At 41.7% G+C, this 14,479-nt stretch overlaps 1 protein-coding gene across 3 annotated transcripts in view; it reads left to right on the top strand.

Annotated features, from left to right (window-relative positions):
• Nucleotides 1-14,479, top strand: part of rasgrp3 (RAS guanyl releasing protein 3 (calcium and DAG-regulated)) — a 119,625-nt gene that overhangs the window by 52,720 nt on the left and 52,426 nt on the right. For all 3 annotated transcript variants that reach the window (XM_036592620.1, XM_036592618.1, XM_036592619.1), the window contains exons 2-4: nucleotides 3,766-3,993; nucleotides 5,479-5,581; nucleotides 9,633-9,695. In XM_036592620.1, coding sequence (XP_036448513.1) covers nucleotides 3,924-3,993; nucleotides 5,479-5,581; nucleotides 9,633-9,695 — 236 coding nt within the window. In that variant the 5' untranslated portion in view covers nucleotides 3,766-3,923. The remainder of the gene's footprint in view (nucleotides 1-3,765; nucleotides 3,994-5,478; nucleotides 5,582-9,632; nucleotides 9,696-14,479) is intronic.

Below are 14,479 nucleotides of genomic sequence, written 5' to 3'. Positions count from 1 at the left end.
AGTTAAAACTTGTATGTGTGACCGAGGGTGGACCAGCAGTGGCAAACAATCAGTGGGGTGCCGACCTTATCAAGCCAGTAGGACTGATATATGCTCGCTATCAGGGCTTATACTTTCCAAAATTGAAGGAAGTTCCTGCACAAATGATTAGAAGTTAAATTTTTTTGTTTTTAGCCGTTTAGCTCTATTCACCCTCGTTCATTGAAGGCAGACGCCCTCCAGCATTTTGCAGTCATGTTTTTGATATAATGGGAGAAATACGAAGTGGCAGGTCTCCTTATACTGACTCTGGTTTCGTTATGTTATCTATAATTAACAAGCAAGATGTTTGGCTAATTTTAGCCAGCCAGTTAGCTAGAACTAGCTGTTGCACAGCCCAACGTGGCATTTAAAAGGTGCAGCAGTGGAAACCCCCAAGAAAAATATACATACGCCTTGCTTTTGTCCATCCTCAGAAAAATGCAGTATGAACCCCCGCTGTGGTTTCTTTTTGGGTCACTGCCAATTTCACACGCTAAATAGGTCTCCCCCGATAACACAATGTTAAAAAGCTGGGAGGGTGAATGTTAGCACATACTCCCTCAGAGATTCATTAATTACCACCACAACTTTTCAAACTGCTCCTAATGTAACATCTTTGAAGAGCTCAACATGCTTAGAGGAGAACACTAACTGCCATGTCAACTAACAGGCACCCATGCTGGCTAGCATCGTGCTGAGCGATGGGGGGAGAGCGAGGGCAATCTCCCAGTGTTAGAGCCAATGCATAGATGGTTTTGCCACTTGAAGCCCTCATATGCAATTTCTAATTTAGCTCGAATGCTAAAACTGTAACGATGACATTAAGGCCTGAAACATACTTCACGCAAGGACGCAAACGCAGACGCTTTGAGCTATGCAGACGGGGTTTCACGCGTAGTTGCACTCAAAAATGTGTCACGACGCATTTCATAATGTGATGCAAGCGCGAGCTGCATTCTGAGCGTTACAGCAGGGGGCGCTATAATGACAGCCAAGCCTGACCAAGCATTCTCGTACCACCAGCGTGCTTCTCAACTGCCATAGCAGACGAGCAGTTGAGTCTCACGGCATAAAAATATAATTAATTATCTAATTTCCAATCCAAGTGAAGAGGTAAAGCAGCTCACTCTCCTCTACTGCCCACGTTTAGCTGTTGAGGCTGTTGGAATAACAATAGATCCCTCTCTGATTTGTCCTCTATCGTCCCCTTCAGTACTGAGTGTTTTAACCTCCACAGCAACGTAAGAACGTGCGGTTGAGTTTGAACAGAAGGACCGAACGTTTGCAGTGTGTTGACCGAGTGCTGTCCTTGTGTGAAGTATGTTTCGGGCCTAAGAAACATGGTTTGTGCATTTTGTGCATGTATGGTTCTGAAAGCAGTGATACACTGTGTACACAGTATGTAAAGTGCTCCAAAGTACTGAGTAATAAGTAAGCAGTCAACAAAAGCTATACTGATGAAATCACTGTGACGGCAGGCGTATGATATATTTTCCATACTGTTCCCCAAACCATCAGCTGTTTAGGTCACAAGGCGTTTTTGTGACTTACAGTGTTTATCTTTTGGGAGCTAGTCTTTTGAAAGCATTCATTTAGACTCTGCCCATGACAAATTGCTCATGAGAAAGTGAGCAATTTGCGTGTCCATGTGAAGCATTACGTAATCGCTGATCGGCTCCTCGTTCAGTTCAATGGGCCAGAATGATAGCACGCCATCTGCGTGGAATCGTGAGCTGCTTCGGCCGCATCACGCAGGCGGCACACCAGAGACAGCGATCAAATATTGATGGTAGCCATGGGGGAGTTCTGGGAACAAAAATTAAACAAGCAAATGATTTGACTGCTGTCGATGGAGGAGGTGAATGGGAGGGAAGGGAAGAAAGCTGGAAAAAAGAACCATTACATGGATTCATCACATTCCTTGGGTTTGAGTCACAGAGATTTCATATTTGCAGAGTTGGACACCAAATAGCATGAAAGAAATGTTAGTGAAGAAGTCCCATTTGCAAGCTTTCAACAGGAATTTGACACATTCTCCCCATTTTCTACAAATTGATCTGTTATTTTGCGCTTCAGACTGCCATAACGTCTGTCTGTCACTGGTATAACACTCTCCAAAACCATATTATGTGATATACTATATGGCCAAAAGTATGTGGACAGGCATGCTTGAACAGCAAAGGGTCTTTCCAAACTTTATCCACAAGGTCGGGAGCATGTAATTGCCTAAAATGTCTTTGTATGCTGTAGCATTAACATTACTGGATCTAAGGGGCTCAAAACCCCAGATCATTATCCCTCCTCCACCAAACTTTACTGTTGGTACTGGGTCATCCGCCAAAACCCAGCCTCACCTATCAGATAGTGAATCATGACTCATCACTCTGGAGAACACGTTTTGACTGCTCCAGAGTCCAGTCCCGGCATGCTTTACACCACTCCAGCTGACGCTTGGCATTGCACATAGTGATCTTAGGCTTAAGTGTAGCTGCCTGCCATGGAGACACATTTCATCCAGCTCCTGATGCACAATTGTTGCGCTGATGTTGTGTTTGCAACTCTGTAGTGAGTGATGCAAGAGAGGATAAGCAATTTGTACATGCTGTTGGGCTGAAAGCAGCAGAAAATGCTGGATTGGTTATTAGAGGGAAGAATGAATCTGATTAAGTCCTGTTACAGATCCTGCCTGAAATAGCACTCACTCATTTTGCGTGATGTGATGTTGTCAGCTATGTAGCTCTTCCTTTGGGGTTGTAGAGTGTTTGAGCAATTTGAACATTATAGCCTACTTTTAGACGCTCATCTTAAATGAAGTACTGTAGTTAAAAATAGATCATTTTAAAGCTTAGTAGTTTTAAAGAAAACCTAGCCAAGACATGTTTGATGGTCAGATTTTGCTTCTTTAGGTTGGTTTTACACCATGAAACTCTAGTTGTATGTTGTGAGTTGCCCCCAACATAATGTCTGCCCAACTTGGTAGTTACATGAAGCAATTCCAAAACAAAGTTGCTTGCAACTCAGTCAGTTACTAGTTAGCCAAATTTGCAGCTTATATATTTTAAACACTGTATCTTTCTTGCTATGAACTCATGTTGGTGCTGTTTATGTATTTATAGCATTTTTCTCAACTTAATCAATTTTTACTTTTAGAAGTACAAATATTAATCGAAGATCGCATCTTGGTCTCCTTTTCTGTAATAATTTTCATCCTTTGGATCCCAAATGAATCCAAACTCTGTTTAAAATTAGAGAGCATCAAGTTGAATCTAGCTACATAAATCACCATAACTTCAGACTAACAAAGAAACAGCTGTTAGCGCCAGCTGGTTATAGAAACATAAGCTCTGAGAAACTTACATTTCTTGTCATGAAAATTGACGAAATGCGAAACTACCAACTGTTCACAAAGTCAGTCAGGAGGATCCCCTTTGCAACTGCCCAGAAACCATCCTCTGTTTTATTGTCTTGTCCACTATCTGGTGAAAATGGTCTGAAAGTGTGTTGTTTAAGGTGATCACATGACCGACTGCTGAGATGCGTGCAACTGTGCTTGCAACTGTTGCGTCTGAGTTTCAAGTGAGTTGCAGGACACTGTTTATGATGCAACTTGAGTGCAATTAGGTTTCATGTAGGTTTCAAGCAACTAAAGTAGCTTATCTTTGCAGTGGAGCCTTGAGTTAGTGTTAGCTACTGTTAGCCCTGTAAATCTGACTGTTAACTATTGCTTTAATATTTCTTCCACAGTGCTGCATCAGGTCAGCTGGACACCCCGAAAGTCTCTGACAACCTCTTACATCAGCAGAGGAGGAGAGGAAAGAGAAGAGGAAGGGAGGAGAGGAGAAGAGGCCATCTGATGGCATTGAGTTGGACGCCCCAGTAGGATCCTGGCTGGCCTTGAGGTCATGGGGTCGTTTACGCTGGGGAAAGCGGCGCCACTGAAGCTGCTCTTGGATGCATGTATCCATGCTTTCGGTGAGTTCTCTATTTTTACTTCACGACATACATGCATCCTCTATAAAGAACACACATTTTAATGCACAATTACTGTTTATTTGCTGAATTTAACATAATGGGAAAAAAAACATAGAAAGTGGCCTGTGCAAAAGTTATGGCACATTATAGATTTGCGGTCAAATGCAATATTTAATTATGAATATATAAATATTTCCTACAGAGGATGTGTTAACTTATTATCACCTAATAAATCTACAAAAGATGTAATTTGACTGAGGATTTCAAACTTTTGTATTCAACTCGGTACTCTCAATAAAAAAGGTACAAAACTGTCACTGGGGTGGAACCCTCAAGGGTACATCTCAGTACCTTTAGTCAGGGAACATAACTGAACCATAATCCACTGAAATGATATGTTCTAAGCTGTACTGACTCCACACACCCCGTCTCGTCTCCAGGACTTTTATTCATTGTTCGGTTATAAAAAGGTACAAATACGAACTTTTCACCTGGAAAAACTTATTTAAGGTTCACAATCAGACCTTAAAACCTCTGTTGTACCCTTGAGGGAACACTTACACTGTTTGTAACTTGATGATCAAATTTGGGAAAACAAGACAAGTGAACGATCCGATACATGAAAATCATACGATTAATGGCAATTAGCTACACAGAATAGTGGGATTAATCGTGATTACCTACATGAAATAACGAGATTAATCGTGATTGTTTTCAATAATTAATGATGAATATTTTTCATTTAATGTTAAACAGTAGAAGTCGACTGAATTCATTCATCATGAAACCTGTGATGCAATATACAGGAGAAAGAGAAAAAATGCCACGATTAGCTACATGGAATAATGTGATTAATTGTGATTATTGTAATCGTTTGACAGCCCTAATACTAAACAGTTGAACTGATCTGAATTCACTCATCGTGAAACGTATGATGCATATATAAGAGAAAGAGAATAACTGTCAAGATCATCAGGTGTTGTTACTGATTCTAAGCAAATGTTCCCCTTTCTCTAAACGAGTTGAATGTAGTCAGCCTAGGCATTTGGTGTCTGGAGTTTGCGTCTTTTATTTAAGTTAAATAAAAGTTAAAGTTAAATATAAGTTATCTATAAAAATGTCCCAATGTATGTTGCAAAGCTTAAAAGAGTAGCAGCGATGAAACTGCCATGAAACCTGAATTTTGTCCTTTTTTGTCCCCAAACATTGAGCAAACATGATTTCTTGCTATCGTTAAAGACTCCCTTGAGACTAAAGACTACATTTCAAGCGTGCTTTAAGACCAAGTGAATCTCCTTGAACTCCACAAGCCTAATGAGCCTGGTACGCCATGTGCGCATCCCTGTTTGCAACAGTAACCGCTTTATAAAGTTCAGCACGTAGAACCAGAGCTTTCTGTGTGCTACTGTGTTTTCTATACCTGTGTAAAAGATGCCCGAGGCTATATTTGGTGAGTGTTTGATGAGTTTGTGTTGTGTTGTGTAGATGATGAAGGAGAGCTGCTTGGGAACCAGCTGCCCCGGACTCTCCTGCTCATGCACCGCTGGTACGTCTCCTCGACAGAGCTGGCAGGAAAACTCCTCATGATATATCCTTTACATGCTCTGTGAGTGTGTGCTTGTGTGTTTGTTTGTGCCCTGAGAAAAACAAGACAAAGAACAAGCTGTCAAAACCAGCAAAATCATCCTTACTTTTAGCAGCTCATTATTACGTATAGGTACTTATATATACAGAACTAATACAGTGCAAAAGTCAGAGACCACCCTTCATTTATTTAGCGCCTTAAAGTCTTATTACAGACTAAGGCCTGATCCCATTTTTTCTTTTTACCCCTACCCCTTGCTTTTGAGTGTCACCTTGCCCCTTGGAACTGAGTTACAAGGGATAGTGGTTGGAATGTTACTTCATTAACAGCTACTAGCGCTGCTCCATAGGCGATCCGGCCCGTCTTCATTGACAGCAGAGGAGGGTAAAGTTCAGCTCCTCACTGCTGGGCTTTAGTTACATTTAAGACATCATATGCTTTCAAAGAGGGGGGGCAATTATTTATTATCGCCCACTGCTAATTCTTCAGTGATATGAAGCTGAAGTCAGATATTCACCAGCTTCTTGTTCGAATTTTCCCATTCCACCTTAAATGGTGCAGCAGTTCTGAAGCCTGAGGCATCAGAATGTAACTGCTGCACCATTTAAGGTGGAATGGAAAATTTAGCTAGCTACCGGGACACCAGCATACTACTAGCGATTTTTTAATGCTTGTTATGAAGAAAAGGACCATAATACATTGAAACAATATTAAACTAAATTAATACAGTGATTATCATAATTTTTAACAGAGAAAATATTCAAATTTATGGGTTTCTTTGGTCTCTTGTTCAGCCATCTTGCTGGTTTTTCCTTTTTTCTCATAACACTACGGAGGGCCATATAGTACTAACACTTCACCCTACCCCTCTATTTCAATTAAAATCTGGACACCCTACCCTTGGGCGTAAACACACAAAGCAGAGGGGTAAGGGCTAAGTGGTAGGGGCGAGGGGTGAAATGGGATTGAGCCTAAGACTTATTATTCAGTAACTACAGGGACTTAAATGCAAATTGGTTGAGCTCTTCTTAGGTTATAGAAGTGTGTAATAAAACTTTGGGCCTGCCGGTGGGCACTGGCCATTTAAGGGGTTAATTTCCAGTGAAATCAGCCATTAGGCACAAATTATTAATTTTCTGAGGAGATCAAATATAAGATAATTCACTTACATGTCAAACAAGTCAAAAAGAAATTACAAGAGACAACCATGATAGAAAGTCGCTTATAAAATCTGTATCCGATGCCTGTTGAAAGCACCTCCGTGACTTCTTCTGCTGTGGTGCTCACAGCTTGGCTTCGCTCAGTCTACCAGGCGCACTAGCCTCTCTTAGCTGTGGGCTTAGGGGTAATAGCACAGGTTAACCAGCACTTCACGAAAGGGGTTTAACTCAAGGTATGAAGGGCATACATTGCTGCCCTTGTACGGGTCCAGTACCGCTCCTGTCAGTTGGCGTGATGTTCATAGGCGCCCGGGCTGGGATGGTATATGTTCCCACATTTTAACAGTGCAATTAAAAAATATAAATATAGTACATAATGAATGAGCTGACAAAATGTATTGTGTCATTACCACACTATGTTGTAAGTAGTCCAGTTTTTTTAAGGAGAAGAAATGTTTATGTTGGACTGTTTTAGGTTTATTCATACAAGGACTTTTATGTTGAAGAGCCTGAATACAGGTGGAGAGGTGGGTTGTTCCGGAGTAGAGCAGAGGGCCGTGTTTTTAGCTGCTAGCGCTGGAGAGGCTGTGCTTCTTCCTGCCGTGTTTGGCTCTGTTTTCAGCAAATTAACAATAAAGCTGCATTATGAATCATAACCTTGAGTTTTCCGAGTACCCCGAACGTTACAGTAGTTTGCAGTTCGCCTTTATTGACAGCCCACATTTAACACCCCAAAATTAAAAATCGAATACCTGCCCAATGGACGAATATCCAAATAGTCGAATATTCTTGCCCTAAAACAAATCCCTGTAGATTTCTTAAAAAACTGAAAACAAGACTCTGAAAAGGATGGAAGCTGTAATAAAGGCAAAGAGTGGAAACTCTAAATACTGAGAAATTTGATATTATATTTTATTGTTGAGGCTTCTGTGTAATTTATGTTTTCTGCTTTTTCCATGACACTGAAAAGTGAATAACTTGTACTTAATGGCTGTTTATTTCATAGAAATGAAACAGATGATGGCGGTCTCTGACTTTTGCACAGTGCTGTATGTATAAATCCTTATGGGATACATTATTTTTGCATATAGATACTTATATATGTATAAAATAAGTGGGGCATAGGTATAATGTCACGTCCTGACACTGTGTGAAAACCAACCTGTAAGTGTAATTGACTGCATAAACATGGAAACTGCTGATTCCAGGAGGTGCGTCTGTCACACGTGAAAAGCAAAATGGGACAGATCTGCATCTTCCCCCTAGTGTACAAAAACACCCCCTACCTTACACCACATCACTCACACATCAGACTGTACAGTCAAATCCTAACATCAGTTAGGAGGCAGCTGTCATTTCTAGACTTCTAGACAGGGCATAGAATTTCTCAGGGGATTGTCTCAGTTAATAATAATTAACTACAGATATTTAAGCCAAAGGTCAAGCCTGAAACAGGACGAGTAAGGATATTATGTAGAGACTCCTCATTTGTAGGTTTAAATGATCCAGTTTCACTGTCTGGAATACCCCTCAGGTCGGTAGACAATCAGAATCGAACCTCTGTTGAACTTTGAGTTCCATGCTCTGATACCTCAAGAGTTTTCCCTGAATGCTCTTGTATCTGTAATGAATGCGTGTAGATTGGTGAATGTGCATCTAGTACATGAGAATACTCTAAACAGCTGATATGTAAGTCACTGTCATTCTCAGTTTCTGACCTCAACACCGGCTGATTAGAAACTGACCGCTCGTCTCTCGCCAGTAATACATAAAGTGTTTGTGTGGGTGGACTAGTAATTAGCTCCTTGTGGAAACCAAATGTCCCCAGTATGAAGGAAACCATCAAAATATGAGGGACATCTGGCTATTTCCCATTAGGAATTAGGAAAATGTAAAAGTGCCAATATGGCCTACTTAGCAACTTTGGCAGAAGTTAGCTGAAGCCAGCTGTTTTAAAACTTACAAATGCAGGAGTTGACATAGACACTAATTAGCTAGCTAATTAGACTGTTCGATTCCAGAAAGTTGACACCTTTCCTGATTCCAAGTGACCGGAGAGTCGATTCCATACCATCTCAGTTCTCAATTCCAAAACTTAAAACATGTTGTAAGTAGTCCAGTTTTTTGGTACGAGTGGATCAGACACAGCAGTGCTGCTGGAGTTTTTAAACACTGTGTCCACTCACTGTCCACTCTATTAGACACTCCTGCCTTGTCAGTCCACCTTGTAGATGTAAAGTCAGAGACGATAGCTCATCTGCTGCTGCACAGTTTGTGTTGGTCATCCTCTAGTCCTTCATCAGTGGTCACAGGACGTTGCCCACAGGACGCTGTTGGCTGGATATTTTTGGTTGGTGGACTATTCTCAGTCCAGCAGTGACACTGAGGTGTTTAAAAACTCCAGCAGCACTGCTGTGTCTGATCCACTCAGACCAGCGCAGCACACACTAACACACCACCACCACGTCAGTGTTACTGCTGTGCTGAGAATGATCCACCACCCGAATAGTACCTGCTCTGTGAGGGTCCATGTGGGTCCTGACCACTGAAGAACAGGGTAAAAGAGGGCTAACAAAGTATGCAGATAAACAGATGGACTACAGTCTGTAACTGTAGAACTACAAAGTGCACCTATATAGTAAGTGGAGCTGATAAAATGGACAATGAGGGTAGAAACAAGGTGGTCATAATGTTATGCTTGATCACTGTATGTTCAGTTTGTTTTGATGTGTCGTTGCATCTTGTTGTTCTTGGGTGACGTGAAAGAAACTTAATAAAGTGCTATTATTATTATACGAATTAGTTCCAACATTTTCACAGAACGATGTCTTTGCCTGAATGTATGTGTGTGACCGAACCTTTTCACTGACCTACTCTCCTTGACAAGCGCTCACATATCGTGACTGTACGGGGGACGACGGTCAGCGGACGAGGCTGAAGATTTGCTATTTAATGAGGTAAACAATCTATTTTTTTCTCAGCTCCTTTTCAGGCCCCTATCTACATCCTCAAGATGTTTTTGCATCGCTAGGCAACCACCTGCGGCGGAGAGCGTCGTGAGAAGGCCGTTACGGCCTGCATTGACCGCCACCCCCCCACTTCCCCACTTCACGTTCTTCCTTGCTGGAGGCTGCGTGACTGGAGCTTGTGCTTGGAGCTGTGATGTCATGAGGACTGACAGGAGTCCTCAGGAGACAAGCAGAGTTTTTTTCATGTGAAAGGAACAGAAACCAGTGACTCAGCAATCTGTTATTCATACTAGAGAGAGCCTCGGGCTCGCTTTACCGTTCTTTCCCTGCTTCTCTCTCTGGTTTTAAAAGTCAGCTGTGTTTTTTCATATGAGCAGTTTCAAAGTTCTGTCCACGGTCAGTGGTGTTATAACAGCATTCGTCCTTTACTCACACTTACACTTTATGGCCAAAAGTATGTGGACACCCCTCTTAATTATAGAGTTCAGGTGGTTCAGCCACACCCTTTGGTAACAGGTGTATAAAATCAGGCAAATAGCCATGGAGTCTTCATAGACAAACACTGACAGTAGAACGGGTCGTACTGAAGAGCTCTGTGACTTTAGGATGCTATCTTTGCCACAAGTCAGCTTTTTGAATTTCTGCCATGCTAGATCTGCCCCTGTCAACAGTAAGTGATATTCTTGTGAAATAGAAGCATCTCGGAGCAACAACAGTTCAGGCACAAAGCTGAAGCATGTAGCCATAGAAATCCTCTGTTGCTTCACTCACTACAGAGTGTTAACTTGTTCTCTGGAGTGATGAATCGTGCTTCACTCTCTGGCAGTCTGATGGACAAATATGGGTTTGGTGGACGCCAGGAGAGCACCATCTACCAGAATGCACAGTGCCACCAGCAGTTTGGTGGAGGAGGGATAATGGGCTGGGACTGCTTTCCATGGTTTGGGCCCCTTAGTAACAGAGAATGGTCATTTTAATGCTACAGCATACAGAGATATTTTAGACAATTCTATGCTTTGTGGAAACAGTTAAGAGCAGGCCTTTTCCTGTTCTAGCATGACTGTGGCCTTAAAGACATTGTTTTGACAAGTTTGGTGTGGAGGAACTCCAGTGGCCTGACCTCAACACCACTGAACACCTTTAGATTGAACTGGAACACATAATGCAAGCCAGACGTTCTCGTCCAATAGCAGTACTTGACTTCACACATGCTCTTTGAATGGGCACAAATTCCCAGAGACACACTCCAAAATCTTGTGGAAAGCCTTCCACAAAACCAATTATAACCGCAAAGCGAGGAAGAAACTCCATATTAATATCCACGATTTTGGAATGAGATGCCCAACAAGCACCTATAGGTGTGATGGTCAGGTGTCCATATACTATTGGCCAAATTGTGTAGTTTGACCCTACAAGTTTTGTTCAGTTTATTAGAAAAGACCACTATTTCCATTCACTGCCCACTTTATTAGCTGTATGTACCTTATAGCAGTGGCATAGCTATAGGGGTGGCTGGGGGGGGCCTAGGCTATCTCAGTTGGAAGCCCTTATTTCTGATAAGAAAAGGAAAGTCTGCCGATGGCAATGAAACTGTGGTTATTAGTGAATACCCATCGCAGTATTATGTCAGATATTACAGTATAGCCATTGCAAGGTCAGCAATTTTATGTCATATATATATATATGTATATATACATATTTGATTTGGTTATAGTAGCTAAAGTGGGTTAGTTGGTGGTTATCAGCCTCACTGTAGCAATGGCTCTCTTCCTAGCTTGCATGCTGTCCCCCTCTATCCGTAGCCAGCCCCTCTGAAGTGAAAGTTAAAGTTGGTTAAAAGTCTGAAGTGCGCCTTGAACTAAGACTTTGAACCGGATCCATTAATATATTGCACAATTTGTCACCTACCCTCCACCTTGTTTATTATTAGGCCAGTTTCTAACCACAGGACAGCTGCTGACCAGATTCCCATGCCTCATAATTTGGGTGGAGGGACTATTCTCAATGCATCATTGACACTGTCATGCTATTGACATGGTAGTGCAGGTTGAGCATGGTCCACTACCCAAAAATATCTACTCAATAACAGCTTTGCGATCAGAAACTGACCACTGATGAAGGACTATAGGATTTCTAGCACAGATTGTGCATCAACAGATGAACTAGTCTTGCTGCACACCAGCCAGGAGCTACAGTCTATGGGTTTCTTGTAAAGTGGTTGTTGAGGGTAAACCTAAATGGCTATCGTTATTTCACTAAATATTGAAGGCAACTTTGAAGGGCCTATACATTCAATTCAGACCACTCTTTTTCAGAACAGAAGCTGTAGTTGACCCTAAATGACCTTTTGTCCTCAGAACACCCATTCAGTGTGGCCGTGCCTGCATGCAAGCAAACACACACATCCACAGTCCCACCCTGAGGTTGTTATTGTGCTCTATCTAAAAAGCACAGTCTGTCTAGGTGATGTGTGCTAACATTGCCGCGTGCAAAGGCCTAAATATATTTCTGCATCTGTGAACATGTGGGACGTTCGCATAGGTGTCTCCCAACGTACTTGTACATAACGTGAACCTGTGCACCAGGAGGCAGTGTCCACTCCAAAAACACAGAGGAAAGTCTTGTTTTTCCTATGTTTCTCCCTCTCTTTCCAAGAGTGAATGCTCACTTCACTGTTTTTGTAATATTTTGAAGATGGGCTGTATAAATGCAATGCACTTATTCTGATATTAGGTTATAAGGCAGGATTGTAGTTTTGTTTTAAAAATTGTATTTACCAATGTTTTACCATGAACTACATTGAATATAAAGGCTCAGAAGACACATAGGTTCACTAATGGTTTTATACAGTAAAGGAAATGGCTATTCTTGAGTTGTAGACATTGTGACCCCTGGTTCCCATCACCACCACTGTAAAGAAATTAGATTGGTAAGTTTCTCTAAGATGGAGCAATGAATTAGATTAGACTGTTACGATGTCAAAACAAATCAGACGCTCGCAGATAAAAGGACAAGGCTGAAGTTTACTTGAGGTTTTGGTGAAGAGAGGTACAGAGGGCGTAGTCAGAACAGGCTAGGGTCAGAACCAGAGAGCAAGAGAACCAAAACAAATGAGACATCCAGAGAGTAGCCAAAAACCAGTCCAAGTTCGAAAACCAAAATCTCAGACAGTATCCAGCAAACGAACCAAAAAGGGCAGGTCAGAAATACAGAAAACAGGTCATACACAAAAGAACTTACACAAAGACCACTCAGGACACAACGAAGGTGTTGGCAATACTTCACAAATTACTAAGCTGAAGGCTGGGCTTTATATACTAACTGACTAATGGAGTGTAATGGAAAACAGGTGTGACAGCTTGGAATTCTGGTGAGGAGGAACGCTGAAATGATTGTTCATTGGTTGATGGCGATGGGATAAGAGTCTCGTGGTATTTCACTGATTCATGGGAGTGGGAGTCCTCTGGACCGTTCAAGGACTCAAGTGATCTTGTGAGGAAAAAGGAACAGGTGGAGGAGGCGACAAAATGGGGCAAAAATTATATAACAAGGCTTTTATACATTTTACCACACATTATGTTGTGCCCCCTCTCCCCTAACTACTCTAAATTATGTGGTAACTATTGTGAAAGTAATATATAAGTTATGTGATTGCAGTAAGAGAGCAAGTAGGAGTAAGAGACCACCCCTTGGTCATTTCATTTCCAGTCAAATCAGCAAAGAAGTACAAGTTATTCATTTTTTCAGGAGACGTTTCTGACAAGATCAGATATAAAATAATCCACTTGCATAAAAAAGGGAAAAGTCAAGGCACATGTGTCAAGCTCAGGTCCCGGGCAGGCCAAAATACTGCAGACTTCAGCACACTGCCTCATTAAACACATCTGATTCAGCTCATCAGCTAATTAGCAAGGCCTTCATGGACTGAATTCAGAGCTTTAGATGAGGGTAAATGCTAATCTCCACAGCACTTTGGCCTGGAAGGTCCCCAGTTTGACATACCTGAGTGAAAGCAGCCCCCTGTGAAAAAAACAGGGGGTTCCAAAAGTTCAAATAATGATTACAAGAAATTGGGATGCCTAACAACTGTGCAAGACCTTGTAGACCACCAGAACTGTCCCCATCACATACATAGCACTTTCCTCTTTGAGACAGAGGGGAAAATCAAGCTGCTTCAGATCTGAAAACATCCACAGGTGTTTCTGTCCATCCTTCCACTGTGAGAAGACAATGTAATGCTACGGGTCTAAAAGGATCTATAGCTGGCAAGAAGCCTCACTGAGAGAAGTTTGCCAATAAACAAAGAAGCTGCTTGTGTCTCGCAGGACTAATGCAAAGCCCCAAACTTTGAATGGTGAGAAGCAGGAAGTGCAACCAACTTCTAAGACTGAACTTTGGAGGTGGGGAAAATCATCTCTGCAGATTTCCTTGAAAAACTGCAAAGTCTTCTGAAAAGAATGGAAGCTGTAATGACGGCGAAGAGTGGACACAGTGAATGTAGTTGTTGGTAGTTTTCTGTGATTTTGTTTTGAATATATTGTGGCTGTCATGCAAAAACCTTGTATATCTTTTGTTATCGTTTTCACTTTTAACATAATTTGAAAACACCAGTATAGAGCCCTGCTGGTGAAATACCATATAAATTATGATAATACTTGGCCATGACTTAGTAAAGCATGGGAACAAGGTAATAAAGTCATGGCTACAACTTAGTAAGGCATGGGAACGAGATCCCAATGTGTGGCCTTGACTAAGTAAAGCAGGGGAATGAG

Source organism: Colossoma macropomum, unplaced genomic scaffold (genome assembly GCF_904425465.1).
Source record: "Colossoma macropomum unplaced genomic scaffold, Colossoma_macropomum, whole genome shotgun sequence".
In the NCBI taxonomy this organism is placed as follows: Eukaryota; Metazoa; Chordata; class Actinopteri; order Characiformes; family Serrasalmidae; genus Colossoma; species Colossoma macropomum.
Note: the sequence above shows the minus strand (reverse complement) of the source record. Positions and strands in the feature narration are given on the sequence as shown.